Source organism: Epinephelus moara, chromosome 9 (genome assembly GCF_006386435.1).
Source record: "Epinephelus moara isolate mb chromosome 9, YSFRI_EMoa_1.0, whole genome shotgun sequence".
In the NCBI taxonomy this organism is placed as follows: domain Eukaryota; kingdom Metazoa; phylum Chordata; class Actinopteri; order Perciformes; family Serranidae; genus Epinephelus; species Epinephelus moara.
The window spans coordinates 29423288-29440855 of record NC_065514.1 but is presented as its reverse complement, the minus strand read 5'-3'; the positions used below and the strand labels follow the sequence as shown (position 1 = coordinate 29440855).

Sequence of the window (17568 nt, the reverse complement as noted above, 5' to 3'; positions counted from 1 at the left end):
CATGAGATGAGAAGGCCCCCTTCAAGATGTCTGCACCACAATGGGGACAGAAAAATGCTTCAAAATCAGATTTGCGAAGCGGCTTGAGCAGGATGGAGAGTGTTTGTACAGGAGAAGGGTTTTATCAGCGCCAAACACTCACAGGAAGTCCGCTATGGGATTGTCCATCCAATTCCTGTTCCACAGGAAGCTCCGCATAAAAGCAACCGTAAACGCCCGCAGACATTTCATTTGTGGCCGCTCTACTCACAGGGAGCACCTCGTATCAACCGCGAGGGTTTTACTTGTAATCCAACAACCCCAGCTTTAAAAGAAACTGGCAGCATGGAAGAGCCCTCTAATCCACCGGTCCGGCGGCTGGTGCCCATGGCCGCCGCTCAGCTTGCGCGCGCAAACGCACCCGATGACCCTTTGCTGCTACGGTAAGATTTTTATTTATTTATTTATTTTTATTATTTATTTATTTATTTTTTTACACATTTTCAAAAGCTTATGTTCATGTTAAGGCATTTAGGTCCTGTACAACTATGTTTTTTGTTTTAATAAATTAAATTTTACTTCTCATTAGGCCTACTTACACACAGGGAACAAATATAGAGAAGGAAATGCAGACACAATTTATATAAGCAAACTATTAGTCCTATAGGCTATACAGGCAAGAGCTGGTCATTAAACTGTATAGTTACAGTTCAGTCTGGTACTGTAGGCCACTGTATGGTTACAGGTAGTGCTAAATAATAGCCTACATTCTGCATGGACAATACAGACTTGTTTTTATGGGCCTAGATTGAAAGTAGGCCTAGGCCTATATGTAATCATATATTGTGGGGACACATCCCACCAAATATTTAAATACTCAAAATGCCCCCCTCCACCCATACATTGATTAAAAAATATAAAGACAAAAAAATGCTATGCTGTCACAGGCAACCATGCACTACTGCCCAAGATGGACATTAGCAAATGTAATCCTAATCATAAATAAACTTAACAAAGTTCCATTATTATTCCTGCTGTTCTAGTATTAAGATGGACTGCAGTTCGTATGTGGTTTGTCTAAGTAGTGTAGCTGTTACTCGACTGCTGTGGGTAGGTACGAATAATGTCAAACACTGCTATCTCTATTTCATTATTTTCAAATGCATTAAAAGTGGAAAACTAGAGTGTAATATAAGTGTTACATAGGCTATGTTACTGTCGACCGTTATCGATTTTGTGGTGTTGGTAAGTCATAAGAGAGTCATAGTATGCAAACTTTTCCTGAATGGCCGCCATAATTTTTCCGAGTCACTCAGTCAAAAAAACAACAAAAAAAAGAGATCCTCTGATCTAAAATTTTTGTTTCAAAATGCTTTAAAATGTTTAGTTGAGCTGTTAACGTTTTAAAAATTAGATTGCATAGGAGTTACCCACAAACCCCCCCTAAAGGGTTGGGTTGCTGAGATTGAAAATTGTCCATCCCCCCCAATGTTAACTAGGTGATTACGGCCCTGTGTGTAGCCTACATACAGACGAATGACAGGAAAAGAATCATTATGTACGTGCTGTTGTGCAGCGTTTTGCACTATACAGTGAAACAGTGAAATACATTGCAGTGCCTTTTATTTTTTGTCTTGTAAGATCATGCCCATTAGGGATTTTCATACCTCTAAAAATCAGTAAATTGACAATAGAATATAGGATCCATGTCCCATAAGTATTTCTTAATGGAAATAATGGCCATGTAGTATAGGCTGTCTATAGTAGTAGTCTAGAGCATGACATAAATACAGAAATTATTCCTTATTTTTCTTTTTGCTTGATATTATCTCTATTCATTTTTAAATGCAAGTCATATTTTGAACAGATTTGCCTATAGGACATAGCTTCAGAGAAAAGAGATTGACGTACTAGTGTTGACATTAATTCGTTAATTGATTCATTTATTTAGAGATCATGCTAAATACGCTAGGTTGAATGATTCGGGACTCACTAAGAATAGAAAACCTAACCTCCGTCAACATTTTGTTTTTTAATTAATAACTCCCTGAATGGCTGCCGTTCTCTCGTTTTCTTCAGTTCTCCTTTGACAGTGAATGAAAGGATAGTTTCACTTTTATTCAAGTCTGCTGTAAAAACAAAAGTAAGGCACACATTAACCTGGAAACTGGTTTTGCTTGCTATAATCGTTCCTCTTTTCCACCCTGGGCATTATGAGATCAGTTCATAATGCACGCAAGTAATGGCGGACAACATCCACAGTCCTTGTTCCATTGAACAAGAAAAACTTATTTCAAAGTTCATCTGAGGTTAATATGAGGGTTTGTCAGTCGGTGTCAGCCAAATCACGACGATATAGTCCAACCTTGCAGTGTTTTTGAGTAGAGATTTCCTATTTTGTGTTACAATCCCTCCTCCAAGGAAACACCGAAGCAGTTCGGATGAGATATCTTAATGGCCAGAATGAACAGGAAGAATGATTCCAACGCCCAAAATATGGTTCAATGCTCATCAGTGTACTTGAATATTGTTATTAGACGGACTTCAAAAATTGTGAGCCTAACCTTTAATTGTATCAGCTGCCACCATAAAACAACACTGCAGGGTCTCTCTAACAAAGGCCAGCGTGAGATATGTGTCTATAGGTTTAAGAGGAGGTCTTAAATTAAATAAATTTGGCTTTTTGCTGAAGGATTTGAATTAATAACTATATTCCAAAGTAATATAAAGTGAGGGTAGATATGATCAACAATAAATCGTGACAGTTATGAATGAAAAAGTCTATGTAGCCTACTCCATATAGCCGGTACAATGACGTCACGCACGGGTCCCCGCAGTGCAGGCAGTCTGAGCTCCGGGACACCCAGCTGGAGGAGTGGGAGGAGGTCCTACCATCACCCCCCATGCTCCTGACAGTCTGAGCTCCATGAGAAACCTGACTAGTAGCGGAGTTTCATCCCTGGACTTGTTCACTCAGCAGCGGAATATAACAGGACTAACTTTGTTCAAGCCTCCTGCGTCTCTTCACTCCCTGCAGTGTAGGACTGTGTTGTTTTGGGGGGATTAATCTTAAGAAAGCTGATTGTTCATTGCACGGTTTGTGATTATTTTCGTATCCATGCATGCGCCCCTTGATATTGGCTTGTGATGGCTCGTGCGTGCGTGTCCGGCTGCACCTCCCGCGTGTTGTTCACAGCAGGGATGTGGTTCTGTGTGCGTTTATGTCCTGATATGTGGAGTCATGCGTGAGCGTGTAACTCTGGCGTGCGTGTGTGTGAGAGCATTACAGAGACGGTGCTCTGAGTGAAGGATGTTGCTCTTCACACAGTGATCTGTACAGTGCTGTAGAATAGCGCCCTCTCATGGAAAATGCAGGAAATGTGTCCGCTTATGTTATTCCTAATGTGTCAATAGGCCAGCACTTATTGTATTTTGAATAATTAAGTGTGTTTGATGTAAGTCTTGCCTCCGTAAATGAGCTCTCTGCTGCTTAATCTTAGGGACTGTACTCTATTTATTAGAGGAAAGGATGGCTCGTTTTTTAAAAAAAATTTTTTTTATCTGAGTGACTGGGTGAAAATGCATGACCCTCCATCAACCATAAATAACCATATATTCAGACCAAATGTAGGTATGGACCAAATTCAAGAAGTTATCATCATGAAGGGAGCTATCACCAAAACAAAACAAACGACTAATTTATTTAAGAAACAGTCATGTTGCCTGTAGGAACATACGCATATATTGCTTGTTTTCCAAAATAAACTGTAACATACCCAACAGTGGCAGCAGCAGTAAAAAAAATAGTAACTTGGCACGACAGACGTAATTAGATATAACAACGTACCGGTACATTTGATGACAGAAAGTTAAAAGCTGACAGCAAACAGGATCTGTTTCTTACAAACAGTTTATTTTAAGAAACATTTTAAATATGGCGTAAAATAAAGCGATTTTGATTAAATATCACCAGTTTAAGTTTAGGTTTGATAACGTTTCTTTATGGAAGCGTTTGTTGCACATGATGCTTCAAAGGACTGTTGGAAATGTGTGAAAATCTGATGATAGTTTCTGGTGTAAGTTTTGGCGACTTGTCAAAGAAACATGTCTATCAAACCCACTTGTGAGTTTTGGGATTCTTAAGGTATTTAGAATAAATACAAAATGTAACCATTTAAAGTTGAATTTCCTTCCCCACAACCAAATTAAAAATTAGTTTCTTGAAAAAAATCAAAAATATATGAAGTCCCCACTCGCGTGTTTTGCACCACCCCCTCCTCTCTCATAAATAAAGAACAGTCCCTTGTGTAGAAATGTTGGTAACGTACTTAATGAACCTCCAAAGAACAAATTAAATTTAGATATTTAATAGCTTTCCACAACATCATAATAAAAAGCTATTAGCCAGTCATATCATACTACACCCAACTAGTAAAACTTTTTGGACACGTGTTCTGCCCTGCAGCGCCTCCCTCATCACCAGCGTAATGATGCTTTATTGTCACACGTGTGCAAATGATGTCTTCAAAGTGGCCCCCTGCTGCGCTGAGTGTCACACCCGCTGCTCTGATTTGTGAATGAACACAGGTTTTAGATGTGTGTGTCCTGTCTCTGGGCATCGAGCCAGTGGGGGATCAGAGAGACATGCAAGCTGTCAACCTAGGCTTAGCATCGCCCCCCCCTCCTCAGGATAACCGAAGACTCTCCTGCAGGCTATGATCCCCGTAACCTGCCATCTCACCCAGCTGGCTTTAATGCCTTGTTAGAGATTTCCCATGGGTTTAGTATCTGGTCTGTTAAAAACGTGCCTGTGGGATAGCGTCTTAGCAGGAGCAGGTCCAAGCTGACTGTCATGCACTCTGGAATCGCTTCACCGTTCTTTAATCCTGTACAGTATGTAATAATCCAAAAATGGTGTGAAGGGATAAGTGAACATTTCTCCGAAGGGAGAGTACTTTGTCCGTTTGCTCTGTTCTTTGGGTTACTGTCTCAGAGTGCATGCATGGTGCAGGTCAGAGAGAGTTCAACCTGCTTTGTCCACAAAAACTCAAGACTGCATTTACACTATAGGAGTGCATGTAATGCATAGATTCCCACATATGTGGCCGCTTGTGTGGGCTAATAGACTGTATGACACAGGAGAAAATAATACTTTAAAAATATAAAAAAATATATATATAATCATGTCAACCTTTTGAAAATGATAAGGCAACAAAAATTATCATGTCAACCTTTTGAAAATGATAAGGCAACAAAAATTAAACAAAATGACACAAACCACAAAATTTAAAAAAAAAAAAAGTCTCACAGAGATATCCTCTTCGGTCTTCAGCAGGGGGTCCGCGACCCCTAGGTAGTCCTCAGAGTTACTGCAGGAGGTCCACCAAATTATTTTTTGCATATTTTAAAAAAAAAAAATCTCAAAATAAAAATATGTATGAAAAAAACATTCACATGAATCCAATGTATTATAAGCAAAGATAAATTTTTACCTTTTAATGAAGGCAGCATTGTAGACAGTGGTCTTGAGGTCATTGAACACATCGCGACATATGAACAGAGAATTGCTTTCACTTTGTTAGCGATTCGTTCTGTTCCACATTATTTAATTTGTCTTTGTCTCCTACGGTCGTATCTTGCTTGAATTGAACTACACTGCCCCCATGATCTCTGGTGGTACTGCTCAGTTTGGTCCGTATCTGTACGCTTCCAGAAAACGTGCACAAATATGGACATAATGAACGCTGAGTACGGACAGAAGGTTCCGCCTGCCTCCATCTCTGTAACGTTGAGTGTGAATGAGCCCTAACATTACCGATGAATCCTTGTGCGATCATGTTAGTTAGCTAACACAAAATCAATATGAGACAACTGTCCATAACAGCGAGGCGAAGTTAGTACAGTTACATACTATTGAAGCATATTGGCCTCCTAGCTGTATCCTATTATTGTTTCAAGTGTAGGGACGTTCTTGTGTAGCAAGATGGATGGTTTCATACTTTTCAAGCCAGAGGCTATGACATACCATCCAAATTATAAACAAACATGATGCATTAATATATAAATCTGCCAATGATTATTATTTTAATAGTTTAGAATTGTATGCATCATAAAAAGTTATGTTTATGCATGGCATTTAAGGCTGTCTGACACGTTGCTGTAGGCCCAGTTTAATATGCAACTCAATTTTATACATGATATGCTCCATCTCTCTTTCAGCTAAGAGCTCCAGGCCGCCTGAAGAGACCTTTGATTTCATTCATTTGTTGGCTAAAATTTTAATTGCAGATGAAGTACAACTTCAGGACAACTTTTTATAAACCTGTTCAAAAACAGTGCTGAATCTCCATTTTAATATGTCATCAAATCCCCTCTACAGGTAGCTGGAGTCGTCCTCCTGGAGGAAAACGTACACATTCAGCGTGAGGACACTTTGGCTACGATCCACGACTCCCCCCCCGTTCCCCCTCTTCCCTCCGACTGGCACAGAGAAGAGTGTGAGAGACCGAGTGAGGGAACGTGGGAAAGAGGAAGACGATGTACCAAACGCTGCTTCTGTCCTCCTCCCTCCTCATCCTTCATGTGATGGGCAGTCCACAGTTCTTCGCTCACCACGGGTAACAGCTCACTTAATGCTCTTCCTGTGTTTATTATGGCCTGTCGTTTGATCGGTGTGGTCCTCCTGGCTACAGCTGTCATTCAGACCTGTTTGTTTTAGCGACATTCTCAGCCACTGCGAATGTATACAAATTAGTCGAATGACATTTAAACATTTAGGAGTGCACTCTCTCAGGACCAAAGCTCCACCCTTGTGTCCAACACTATTATTACTACAGCATTATGGGGGAGTCTGCAGGCTCGTCTTGTCATTTTCACTTGATGTGCACAAAGATTAAAATAAACCAAAAGCCAAACGAAAGGTCAAGTGGAGCCAAAGAGGCCAAAGATCAGCTCTTAACTCTGACACTTTCAGGAGTGACTTCACGGGTCAGTCAGAAGCAATTAGGCTGCACGCCAGCTTCTGGTGACAAACAGAAACCTCGAGGCTCCTAATGTGGAGTTTTCAAGCTTCCTGAATCAGATGGGAGCTTTTTAGAGCCGAAATATCTCTGTGGAAATTACTTAGAAACTTCTCATGTAAAACCAGCTCAGCGACTCTTTGAAGCCAATGCATGTTCAAGTTTAAATGTTCAATCTCATTTCTCCCTTTCGCAGGAGGAGGGTGTGTGGCCAAAACCTCCGTCACAGCGTTGCCATGGCAACAGAGTCATACGTCCAACCGGTGCACAAGCCCTACATCACCCTGTGTCAGGGGCATCGCCTCTGCAGCACATACAAGTAAGGCTCAGACTGCTAGTTAAACACGCTCCTCAACAAATTCCCAAAATCTCCAGCTTTTGTTGCGCTGAACAGAGTCCACATGTACACGAGGACTCGGGCCACAACAGTGTCAAAATTAAGCCATCACAAGATTTACTTTATTTAATTAAGGTTGTAAACAATGCTTGACATGTTTAGGAAGGGAGAGGGTTAGAAGTGCAGTCTTCAATAGATCTAGACTTTCTCCCACACACACAAATCCATGTTTTACACAGAACTGGGTCATGGTGGCACATATTTGGGTGGAATCTAAATATCGAGTACTTTGTGTAACTACGGGAAATGAACTGCCTGCCCACAGAGACCGCGGTCATGTTTATTTTGGACCGCGTTTCCCTCCATACTTGCGTGCTCTCGATCTCTCTCTAGCTCTGATGCGTCTAGTCCCTCCTTACATTCCCTCCGTTTTAATCTTTTTTTTTTTAACTCTTCCCTCACCACCAAAATTCATTTTCACTTTTGGATTTTCTTTCTCATCATGTGCGCAGACCTCAGACTGTTACAGGCCTTCTAATCCCTGGGTTATTCTCCTTATTTTAATTGTTTGATCCACTCTTGTTGCTTCCCCTGTCTTTAGCTTCAGTCTCAGTTTATCACTTTGTATCTCTCCTTGTAAACCAAACATACCAGAGTCAACTTCACTTCCCCTGCCTCCTTCCCTCCATCCCTATCTCATCTCTGACACACTCTTGGAATCCAGTGGTCCGTGGTTTCACTATCCCACCAAATTCCCATTCTCTCATCAGCGTTCTTTCGGTCTGACAGAACATGGAAAAAGACTAGACCGACTCAACCACACACATGAGGGCGATGACAGCATTGCCAACAATCAGGAATTCCTAACTGTGTGTGTCTGTGTTTTGTCTCCATAGGACTGTGTACTCAGTGGCGTACCGGCAGGTGAGCAGATCGGCACCTCCTTCGTATTTCTACTCAGAGTGCTGCCCGGGCTGGCGGAGGTTTCACTCTCACAACTGCAACCAAGGTAACTTGGAGGGGCCCGTGATGGGTTTATGTGTTGATCTGTACCTGCAATGCCTGCAGCTTTTCAAATGTTAAAGGAATAGTTAATTTTGGGAAACATGCATGTTCACTTTCTTGCTGAGAGTTAGATTAGAAGATAGATATCAATATCAAACCTCTACACTTAAGATGAAGCTGCAGCAAGGAGTCAATTAGCTTAGCATAGCATAGCATAAATACTGGAAAAAGGAAAAAGCTAGCACTCCTGTCTAAAGGTAAAAAAAAAGTACTAAAAAAAAATGCAGTAGAAAAACAAAGTTTTTTTTTAAACTTTATTTTTGGAATGACATTTAACATGATAATAAGTGAAAATTAGAAACAACTATTAGATGTTTCCCCATACTTCCAGTCTTAATGCTAGGCTAAGCTAGCTATGTTCTGGCCACAGCATCATATTTAGTTTTCAGACATGAGAATGATTTTGGAGATGTGGACTCAAGTCACACGACTTTTAGCCAAGTCACAAAATTGATGACTCAGTCAAGTTACAGGAGAGAATCATTAAGAACTAACATTACTTTACTGAGTGCCAGTTAGAAAAAAATGATAGCAAAGATCATTTTGTTTAGGTGCAAAAACTAGTGGTCAATAAAAAACAAATTGCAGTATGCAAACACGCAGGTCAGAAATTACAGATGAAGACGCTTCTGTATTTATTTCCTAAAAACCAACTTGTTTTGTTTAAGAGTGCAATAAGACTGATTTAAGACTTGAAACTCAAAGTTTAGGACTCAGGAGTCATCTTGGCACTTGTCAGTCTTGACTTTGGACTTGAGTGCAAAGACTTGAGATGTACTTGTGATTTGCAAAACAATTAGTAGGTCCCACCTCTGCAATTTTCTTGTTTAACTCTTGGCAAGAAAGTATCAAGTTTATTTTCCAAAATGTGCATCCAGCCATAAAACTACAGCCTGTAATTACTACACATTCTGTTTTGTGATTAAACAAACGAGATATAGTGTTTTAATTTGAGAGCTTTAGGGCCTCTGGTTGGCAGAGTTTTAGAAAGCAAGGCTAGCTGTTTCCCCTTGCCTCCAGTCTCTATGCTAAGCTAAGCTAACCATCTCCTTGGCTGTAGCTTCATATTTATATCACAGACATGAGAATGTTTTTGATTTTAGTTTTTTATCTCTAACTCTCGACAAGAGAGCAAGTTAATGTATTTCCCCAAATGCTGAATCATTCCTTTAAATTTCTCTTACAGCTGTGTGTGGACATCCCTGTGGGAATGGAGGTACCTGCTTGAGACCCAACCAGTGTGCGTGTCCGCTAGGCTGGACAGGAAATCAATGTCAAACAGGTAAACAAATGCACACACACAGTCTCCAAAGGTTAGACCAAGTTATTAGTTAAGTCTTTGCACTCAAGTCCCGAGTCAAGACAGATATGTCCCGAGTCAAGTCCCAAAGTCAAGAAACTTTGAGTTATGAGTCTGAAACAAGTCATAATGCGCTCTTCACCACAATTTTAGCAATGGAGTAATAACGTTAGCTAAGCATTAGCTCGCTTACTACTGTTTGTTATCATTAGCCTGGTTCTAGTTCTTTGTGCAACTTTAAATGTCGAATGAAATTGGAAATTGTTGCATCTCCACCTGACGTTTTGCATACCGCAGTCATTTTTTGTTGACCACTACGTAGGCTTTGTATGCTAACGAAATTATCTTTGCTAGCATGTTTTCAACCAGCTTTAAGTAATGTAACGTTAGTTCTTCATGGTCTCTCCTGCAACTTGATTAGATGTTAGCTTGCTAAGAATGGAATAGCATTAATGTTAGTTGATTCAGGAAATGAAGGAAAATTAATTGATTTGTCGCAATCTTTTTAAACAACACACTTTTTAATTTTTGGGCTTGGGGGAAGTAATCAAGTATATTTAAGCCAAAAGGCTCAAGTCCGAGTGAAGTCATGAGTCAGTTCAAGATGCAAGTCTTTTTTCATTTTGTCAAGTCGAGTCTAAAGTCATCAAATTTGTGACTCGAGTCTGACTCAAATCCATGTCATATTACCTGAGACCATTCCTCTGCTAGTCTCTGTGAACACACATATCAACCTATTCCTTTGTCTTCTTGTCAGATGTCGATGAGTGTAGCGAGCAGCGGCCGTGCGCCCACGAGTGTGTGAACACAGCTGGCAGCTATCGATGTGCGTGCAGAGACGGCTTCATGCTTGCCGGAGATGGCCGTTCCTGTCAAGGCCTTCCTCCTCCTCCTCCACCTCCTCCTCCCCCTACCACCCAGACCAGCCAGGCAACAGTGGGTGGTCACACTGATACGGGTAAATAAGCAGCGTAGGAGTGTGTGTGCATTCACATAGCATCATTTGGTGTTTTCTTGCAGCAGCAAAGTGTCTGGAGCACAGAAGAAAGGAAACATAGCCAGCTTCGCGGTCCATTATTACTTTTGGTACGCGCTATGCCACTCTCAACTCGTACCGTGAGTAATAATGCACTGCGACTGGTGCCGACTCCAGACAGACGTCCTGCGGTCTGGCCCCCGTGCGGTGAGCCTGGGACCAGTTGCTCTTTGATAATGACTCAGTTGACTCCTATGAGTCCTGCAAGTAAAGCAAACATCTGACTCTAATAGAGCTCCCACGTTAATACAGACAAAAATCTTGCCATGTTGTCTCTCACCATGAAAAAGTCTATTTTCATTTGTGTGTGCTTCCTGTATCTTAGCAACAAAATAATACAACCCCCCCTCCATGTCTACAAATGTAGTAGTTGACCTCGGGACATGTCTTTTAATTCCTGTTCTGTGTCAACGTTATTGCCGCTTTGGGAATTATTGCAACATGAAGCCTTAAAGAAGACATACCTTTTCCTCATTTCTCCCAAATCTTTCCACCTTTGGGGATTTTTGTGAGTCACCAAACTGTAAATCTAAAAGGGATTCTGTCTCATGTGCTTGTCAGGAAATGAAAGAGCTCTCATGTAAATGTGAGAGTGCCAAATTTTCTCGGGCTCCGCTCCAAACTCCCTCCTCTTTATCAGTGTTTTTGTGGTGAAGAAAGTCACACAAAATGGAACTCCTCAGCTAAATTGAGACCGTTCACTCCCACGACTCCACGCCGCGAGTCCTGTAAGTATTGCTGAGTAGACAAAAAGACATAAGAAGAAAGAGGAGGATGAAAAGCCAAAATATGACAGATCTTTCTCCTCTGTGAAAGCGATGGATGTGTTATTTGTGGCAGCGCACTCAGTTTCACCGCGCAGCTCTTAGATGCAAAAAATGCAAGCCCAGCAGAGATGTTTTACTTGAGACTGCATTCCGTTATCTTTTATGCAAGCGTCAGAGGGGTGTTGATGGAGATCACAAATATAAACACAGGTTTAAATGCTCAAAAAGTAGACCATCACTCTGACTCTGCCAAGCTGCTGTGGAGGAGTGTTGGACTACGTTTGTGTCTCTCCATCTTCCCCCTCTCCATCTCCCCTTTTCACTGTGCTCTTGGCCAACACTTGTAGTCTCATTCCAGCTCCATCAACCCTGTCTGCTGGGGGTCATCGCCAGCCCCCACCTCCCTTTTCCTCCTCCTCCTCCTCACCCTGTTTCTGAACCCATTCTTGTCTCAGTAATGGACCACATCTGGGAGAGATTGAGCTGCTTTAGCTTTGTCTGCCAAAGCACAGCCAGAAAGCAGGGGGTCCCTAATTTTGCATCCCGATCTGGGTCCCGCCTGCTCCTGGGACGTTCCTCCTGGGTGGAGCCGGGCAGACACTTCCTTGTAACCGATGCATGTTCACAGGAGGCATGAATGAGCGCTCGTCTATTTCTGGTGACCCCTCTTTCGGCTTGTGTATCGGATTTTTTCAGCCGTTCCCATATCCATGATTCCCCCTCTGTGCCCTAAATTCCCCCAGCCTCCCTGCAGCTCTGCGGCCCTCTCCATGGTTTTGAGTTCACAGACGTTGCAGTGGCTATGAATCATTTGAGGAGAGGGATTGATGAGGGGCAGGATGCTCGAAGGAATCTTCCAAGATATAAACTTAAGATCTGAGAGAGAGGATTAAACACACTTTGTTCTCGCCTTTGATCCATGTTCTAACCCTTCCCTCCCCGCCCCTCCTCTCTTGGTTTCCAGTTCCACAAATTCAAACCCGACAGTCGCTGTCCTCTGATGTATGTTTCTGTATTTGTATGGTTTCTACAGGTGGAGGGCTCAGCCAGATGGAGAATGTGACGGAGGAGGTGCAGAGCCTGAGGAACAGAGTAGAGCTCCTGGAAAAGGTACACGAGAAAACACATGAACGTCATGTAAGGATTCCTGAACAGGCCCACAGGGCACAGGCCCAGGGGCACCCCCTGGCCTTCACCTGCAAAATGTCACTCAAATTAACATGTACCGACCCAGAAGAAATGACCAAAAAGAGACACAAAATAACTACAAACCACGAAGAGAGAGACAAAACTACTGCAATGCTACACAAAGTAACTGCAAAGAGATGCAAAAAGATTACAAAGCGATAGGAAATAGCCAAAAAGGACACAAAATTACTTCATTATGACATAACATTACCTCAAAGAGACTTAAATGACTACAAAAAGCATACAAAATGACTATAAAGAGACACAAAAGAACTACAAAAGACAAAAATTACCCTAAAGAGACATAAAACGACCCCAATGAGACAAAATTATTACAAAACAACATAAAACAACCAAAAAAAGACATCAAAGAGGCACAAAATGGCCTCAGTATGACACAAAATTACTTTACAGAGACCCAACAACTACAAAAAGACACAAAACAACCACAAGGAGAAACAAAATGACTAAAAATGACAGAAAATTACCCCAAGGACACAAAAAGTGACTACAAAGTAATGCAAAACAACCAAGAAAGACAGAAAATTACCCCTAAGAGACATAAAACAGCCACAATTTTATACTGAATGACTACAAAGTGACACAAAACAACCAAAAAAGACACAAAATTACCTCAGTAAGACATAAAATTAGCTAAAAGAGACTAAAATAACTACAAAAAGACACAAAACAACCACAGAGAGACACAAATTGACTGAAAAAGAGACACAAAACAACCATAAGGAGACAAAATGACCACAAAGAGACATGAAACCGCAAAATGATGCGTAATGACGACAGAGAAATGCAAAACCACCAAAAAGTCTTTGTGTCTTGCTCATATGTAGGAGAGGTGGTGGGGCCCATTGTGTCATAACCCGCCCATGATAAACACATGTTCAAACAAACGCACAAATAAAAGCCACCTGCCCAGATACCTCCCAGCCTCGCTCACTAGGAAAACCTCTGGTCCTAGTATGATATAAAATCTTAGTTGCTATTTAATCCCCAAACAAAAGATTCTTTGAAATGCCAGACCCACACAATGGCTTTTAAGATGTTTTATGGCCTTTATTAGAACCCTGCCTCTTTTTAGTGAAACACACATTAGCTTGTTGAAGTATAATTATGCTGTAGGTCACATTGATTTTTTTGTTTACGAGGTGACTAATAGTCTTTTTCTGGAGCAATTTTCTCTTTTCCCTCACTTCCCTTTCTCCCTGTGCGCAGAAGCTGCAGCTGGTGTTGGCCCCCTTCAGCAGCTTCTTCCCACTGTCGCTGGACGAGGGCTGGTCAGAGAAAACCACCTTATTGTCCCACTCCTTCCAGCAATTGGACCGCATCGACTCCCTGAGTGAGCAGATTGGCTTTCTGGAGGAGCGCATCGGCACATGTGAGTCACCAAAGACTGACCTTTGACCTTTGATTGTTCAGAGTTGTGAGCAGAGGACCAGGAAAAAAAATCCAACCTTTTGTTCAATACCACTGGAACTGTGTTTCCCAGGAAAGCAGGAACAGCTTTTGAACATCTTCAAAAAGATCATATAAAAGCCCCAAAAGTAACAATTGTTCATAATGTAATAAAATATAATGTATTAATAAAAATCCAATAACATAATAAAATATTGTGCCTGTAATGTAATAACCTTTTTGGCTAAGCAAGTTCAGTGATCCAATAAAAGCAAATCAAACTGTAAGTGAAATGATGCATTTGCTCTTAAATTATAACCTAATTAAGGTAGTAAAGATTAGATAAGGAGTCTGTAAGTGGCTCTGTATATACTAATGTCAGCATGCACCACCATGCACCTTAAGGGGGGACACTACAGGTGAAGAGGGTCAAACTTTTAACACATAGATATCACCATGAAATCATGCATTATCTAATTAAATATGCACTAATTTTAACACATTTCCAAAAGCCAAGTTCAAAATCGTTGTTATATTTTGTCAACATATTACAGTTGACAGTTTTTTACAGAGGGAATATCTCTTACATCTCTTTCATCACTCCAAAAATCAGAAAATCCTGTCAACAGCCATAAAAAAAAATCTGTTTTCGCCATGCTTTTAGGAGTAAGTTCTATATATCTGGCTATGACTAATATGTATACAAAGAAATCCGTCAGCAAACATTCAAAGACCTGCAAAGGTCCAAGGCCTGCAGGCTCTTGCACATGCCATGGCCTTGGAGAGACCGAGGGACACTGAGGATGTGGCCTCTGACCGACACACTGTTGAGCGCTTAAAAATGGCTGCTTGTAGAGAGGCATTGTCCCCCATGGCACCTTATTCTAGAAAAAAATCGATCAATCAAAATCTGTTTTGTGTGAAACCGCTCAGTGAGCAACATCTCTCGTCTCGCACCATATATGTCACCAACACCAGTTAGCTAGCTAGCTTGCTAGGTAACTTAGCAATGTTTCATGGACGTAGTTAATGTTATATAATCTGATGTGGTTTCTCCAGCGACTTCTGGTCTTCTTATCAGCCGAGAAGCAAAAGAATGAGCAAGAGCCACTGCTCATGTGAATTTATTCCAGTACGAAACACACAGGCGCCGTATCGCTAGCAATAGAAAGCTATAATGTTATGAACATGACTTGTGTAGTCTCTCTAATCATGTATTTTCAGTCTTATACTTAAGCTGTTTTACGACAAACTTCGACTTTCTTGACTTGCAGAACTATCTTTTAAATTGACAAACATCATATGTGTACTATTCCACACAACTTAAATGGGATCAAATGATTGCTTGTTTCTCAACATCAACTAACGTACATATATTTTCCCAAATAATGTCCCACAGTGGTCCACAGGAAGGGGAGGGACTTGGCCTCTCTATTTCAGTGAAAATGATAAATAATAAGTAGCATGTACAGTGTAATGAACAATAAAGATGTTTATCAAACTAACTTGTTTTTACTAAGTTTTTATGTCTATAAAATTAAGTTGCCGTTTTTAAATTGTTTTTAAATTTAATGGCAAATGGCCAAACCATTATAGTAACTCTTTCCACTCCTCTCTCCTGTAGGTTCTTGCCAGGAGAATTAGCCACTGAACACGAGCCACAAAATTTCCAGACATCTCCCATGAAGTTACACAGCCTGTCAGAGATCGTACGCACCAAGATGGCTGCCGTTTGAAAGAAAGGGGGACGGCAGAAAGCAGAAACAGCCTCAGTGACGCACACATCGCACAAATCATCATCTGTGATTTTCACTATTCCCAACAGCTTCATTTACTTTTCTCCTTGAATCACTGTCAAATATCTTGATTTTGTAACAGTACCTGTGGCAGGGTCACGTTCAGCATGACATCATCCCTGGAACATCTGAATGAATCCCCCTGAGGGTCAAAAGTCAAACTGGCCACTTTGTTTCCGTGTTTGTTTTGCATCAGTGCAGCTGTGTTCTCTGTCCTGGGGCAGACGTGGACATCTGTATTTATCTATTTAAATTATGATTACGTCTTAGTTATTTCTCAGTGCTCCGATAGACATTTTTAACTAGTTTTGTAACATTTTGTAATAAAAACGTTTTAATCAAAACACTGTGTGTGCTCACTATTATGAACGGATTACTGAATAATGTTTGCAAATACAAAGTCCTATATACACTGCTGATATAAGATCAGACAAGCTCTCCATTAAGCTAACACAACACTTGCACAGTGTTGACCTCTGCTATATACAGCATGTACTGTAATCAGTGGTGAAGGAAGTATTCACATCCTTTACTTAAGTAAAAGTATCAATACTGAAATTTGAAAGCACTTCGTTACAAGTAAAGCCCTGCATTTCAAGTTGAACTCAAGTCAAAGTATGCAAGTACTCGCGAAATGTTATTTAAGTATCAAAAGTTTTCATCATGCAGAGGGGCCATTTTCTAAGTGTGTCAATACAGTACTTAGGAAAACTTAAAATGAGTGGAAAACAATCTGTCAGCCCAGTGAGACTATTTCAACAGAAATTACCATTTTTCCCCACTTATTTTAAAGGTCCAGTGTGTAGGATTTAAGAGGATATATAGGCAGAAATTGAATATTATATTCATAACTATATTTTCATTAGTATATAATCCCCTGAAACTAAATATCGTTGTGTTTCTGCTACCTTAGAATGAGCCGTTTATATCTACATGGGAGGCCAGTCCTCTTAATAGATTTATAATAATAACTGGATACTGGACTCCAAGATGGCGTCTACTCAGTCCAGTGGAACTGCTTGCCTGATGGATACGCCAAAAAAAAGTTTCTAGCCTTAGGGTTTACTTCCGTAGTATCCCTGAATGTGTGCTACAGTGCCGGCCCTGCCCGCAAGTTCCTTCACAGCCCATAGGCATGACATTTAGATGGTGTCATGTCAAGGAAAGTTTCAAAAATATAACACCTCCACTGATTTGAATAAATAATAATAAAAAAGAGTCATAATTGATTTGCAGTTCGAAGTGTCTTGTCAACAGTTTTACAGAGATCTCTTTTGTAATGGTGGTCTATTAGATTTTTTTTTCTGTAATACCTTGCGTGGCCACTGGGAAAAATTGGAAGCAGGGCTGAGCTGCTTTTCTGGAGGCCTAGTTCTCATCCATGGAGTCTGCCATGTTGTTTCTACAATAGCCCAGAACGCACAACTCCAACACTGGCTCTAGATAGGACCATGCACATTTTTGCACTAGCTACAGTAGTTCTCCAACATGCTTGGCACACCCAAGAAATTTCAGTTGGTTGTAATCTGCAACTTCACCACTAGGTGCCACTAAATTCTACACAGTAGAAGTCAACACATTCAATCAAGTTGCAGGACAGACCCATAAGGAACTATGTTAAGTTACTGAGAAAATGATACTTGATGATAGATTTTGTTCGCACACAAAAAA

At 40.8% G+C, this 17568-nt stretch overlaps 1 protein-coding gene across 2 annotated transcripts; it reads left to right on the top strand.

Annotated features, from left to right (window-relative positions):
• Nucleotides 1-230: 230 nt before the first annotated feature.
• egfl7 (EGF-like-domain, multiple 7) lies at nt 231-16241 on the top strand. 2 transcript variants are annotated; one of them, XM_050053541.1, is made up of 9 exons: nt 231-422; nt 6359-6596; nt 7195-7317; nt 8232-8344; nt 9587-9682; nt 10458-10658; nt 12537-12613; nt 13922-14084; nt 15726-16241. In XM_050053541.1, the coding sequence occupies exons 2-9, from the start codon at nt 6517-6519 to the stop codon at nt 15743-15745; spliced, it is 873 nt and encodes a 290-aa protein (XP_049909498.1). In that variant the 5' UTR covers nt 231-422; nt 6359-6516; the 3' UTR covers nt 15746-16241. The 2 variants fall into 2 exon arrangements, with proteins under 2 accessions (XP_049909498.1, XP_049909499.1); XM_050053542.1 differs by lacking the exon at nt 231-422 and adding an exon at nt 2923-3075.
• The last annotated feature ends 1327 nt before the right edge of the window (nt 16242-17568 follow it).

Bases quoted from the DNA above. Each gene is read 5' to 3' on its own strand.
- egfl7 (XM_050053541.1), top strand. From the start codon at position 6,517: ATGTACCAAACGCTGCTTCTGTCCTCCTCCCTCCTCATCCTTCATGTG. The intron at 8,345-9,586 runs GTAACTTGGAGG...TTTCTCTTACAG, and splicing joins CTCTCACAACTGCAACCAAG to CTGTGTGTGGACATCCCTGT. The intron at 14,085-15,725 runs GTGAGTCACCAA...TCTCTCCTGTAG, and splicing joins GGAGGAGCGCATCGGCACAT to GTTCTTGCCAGGAGAATTAG.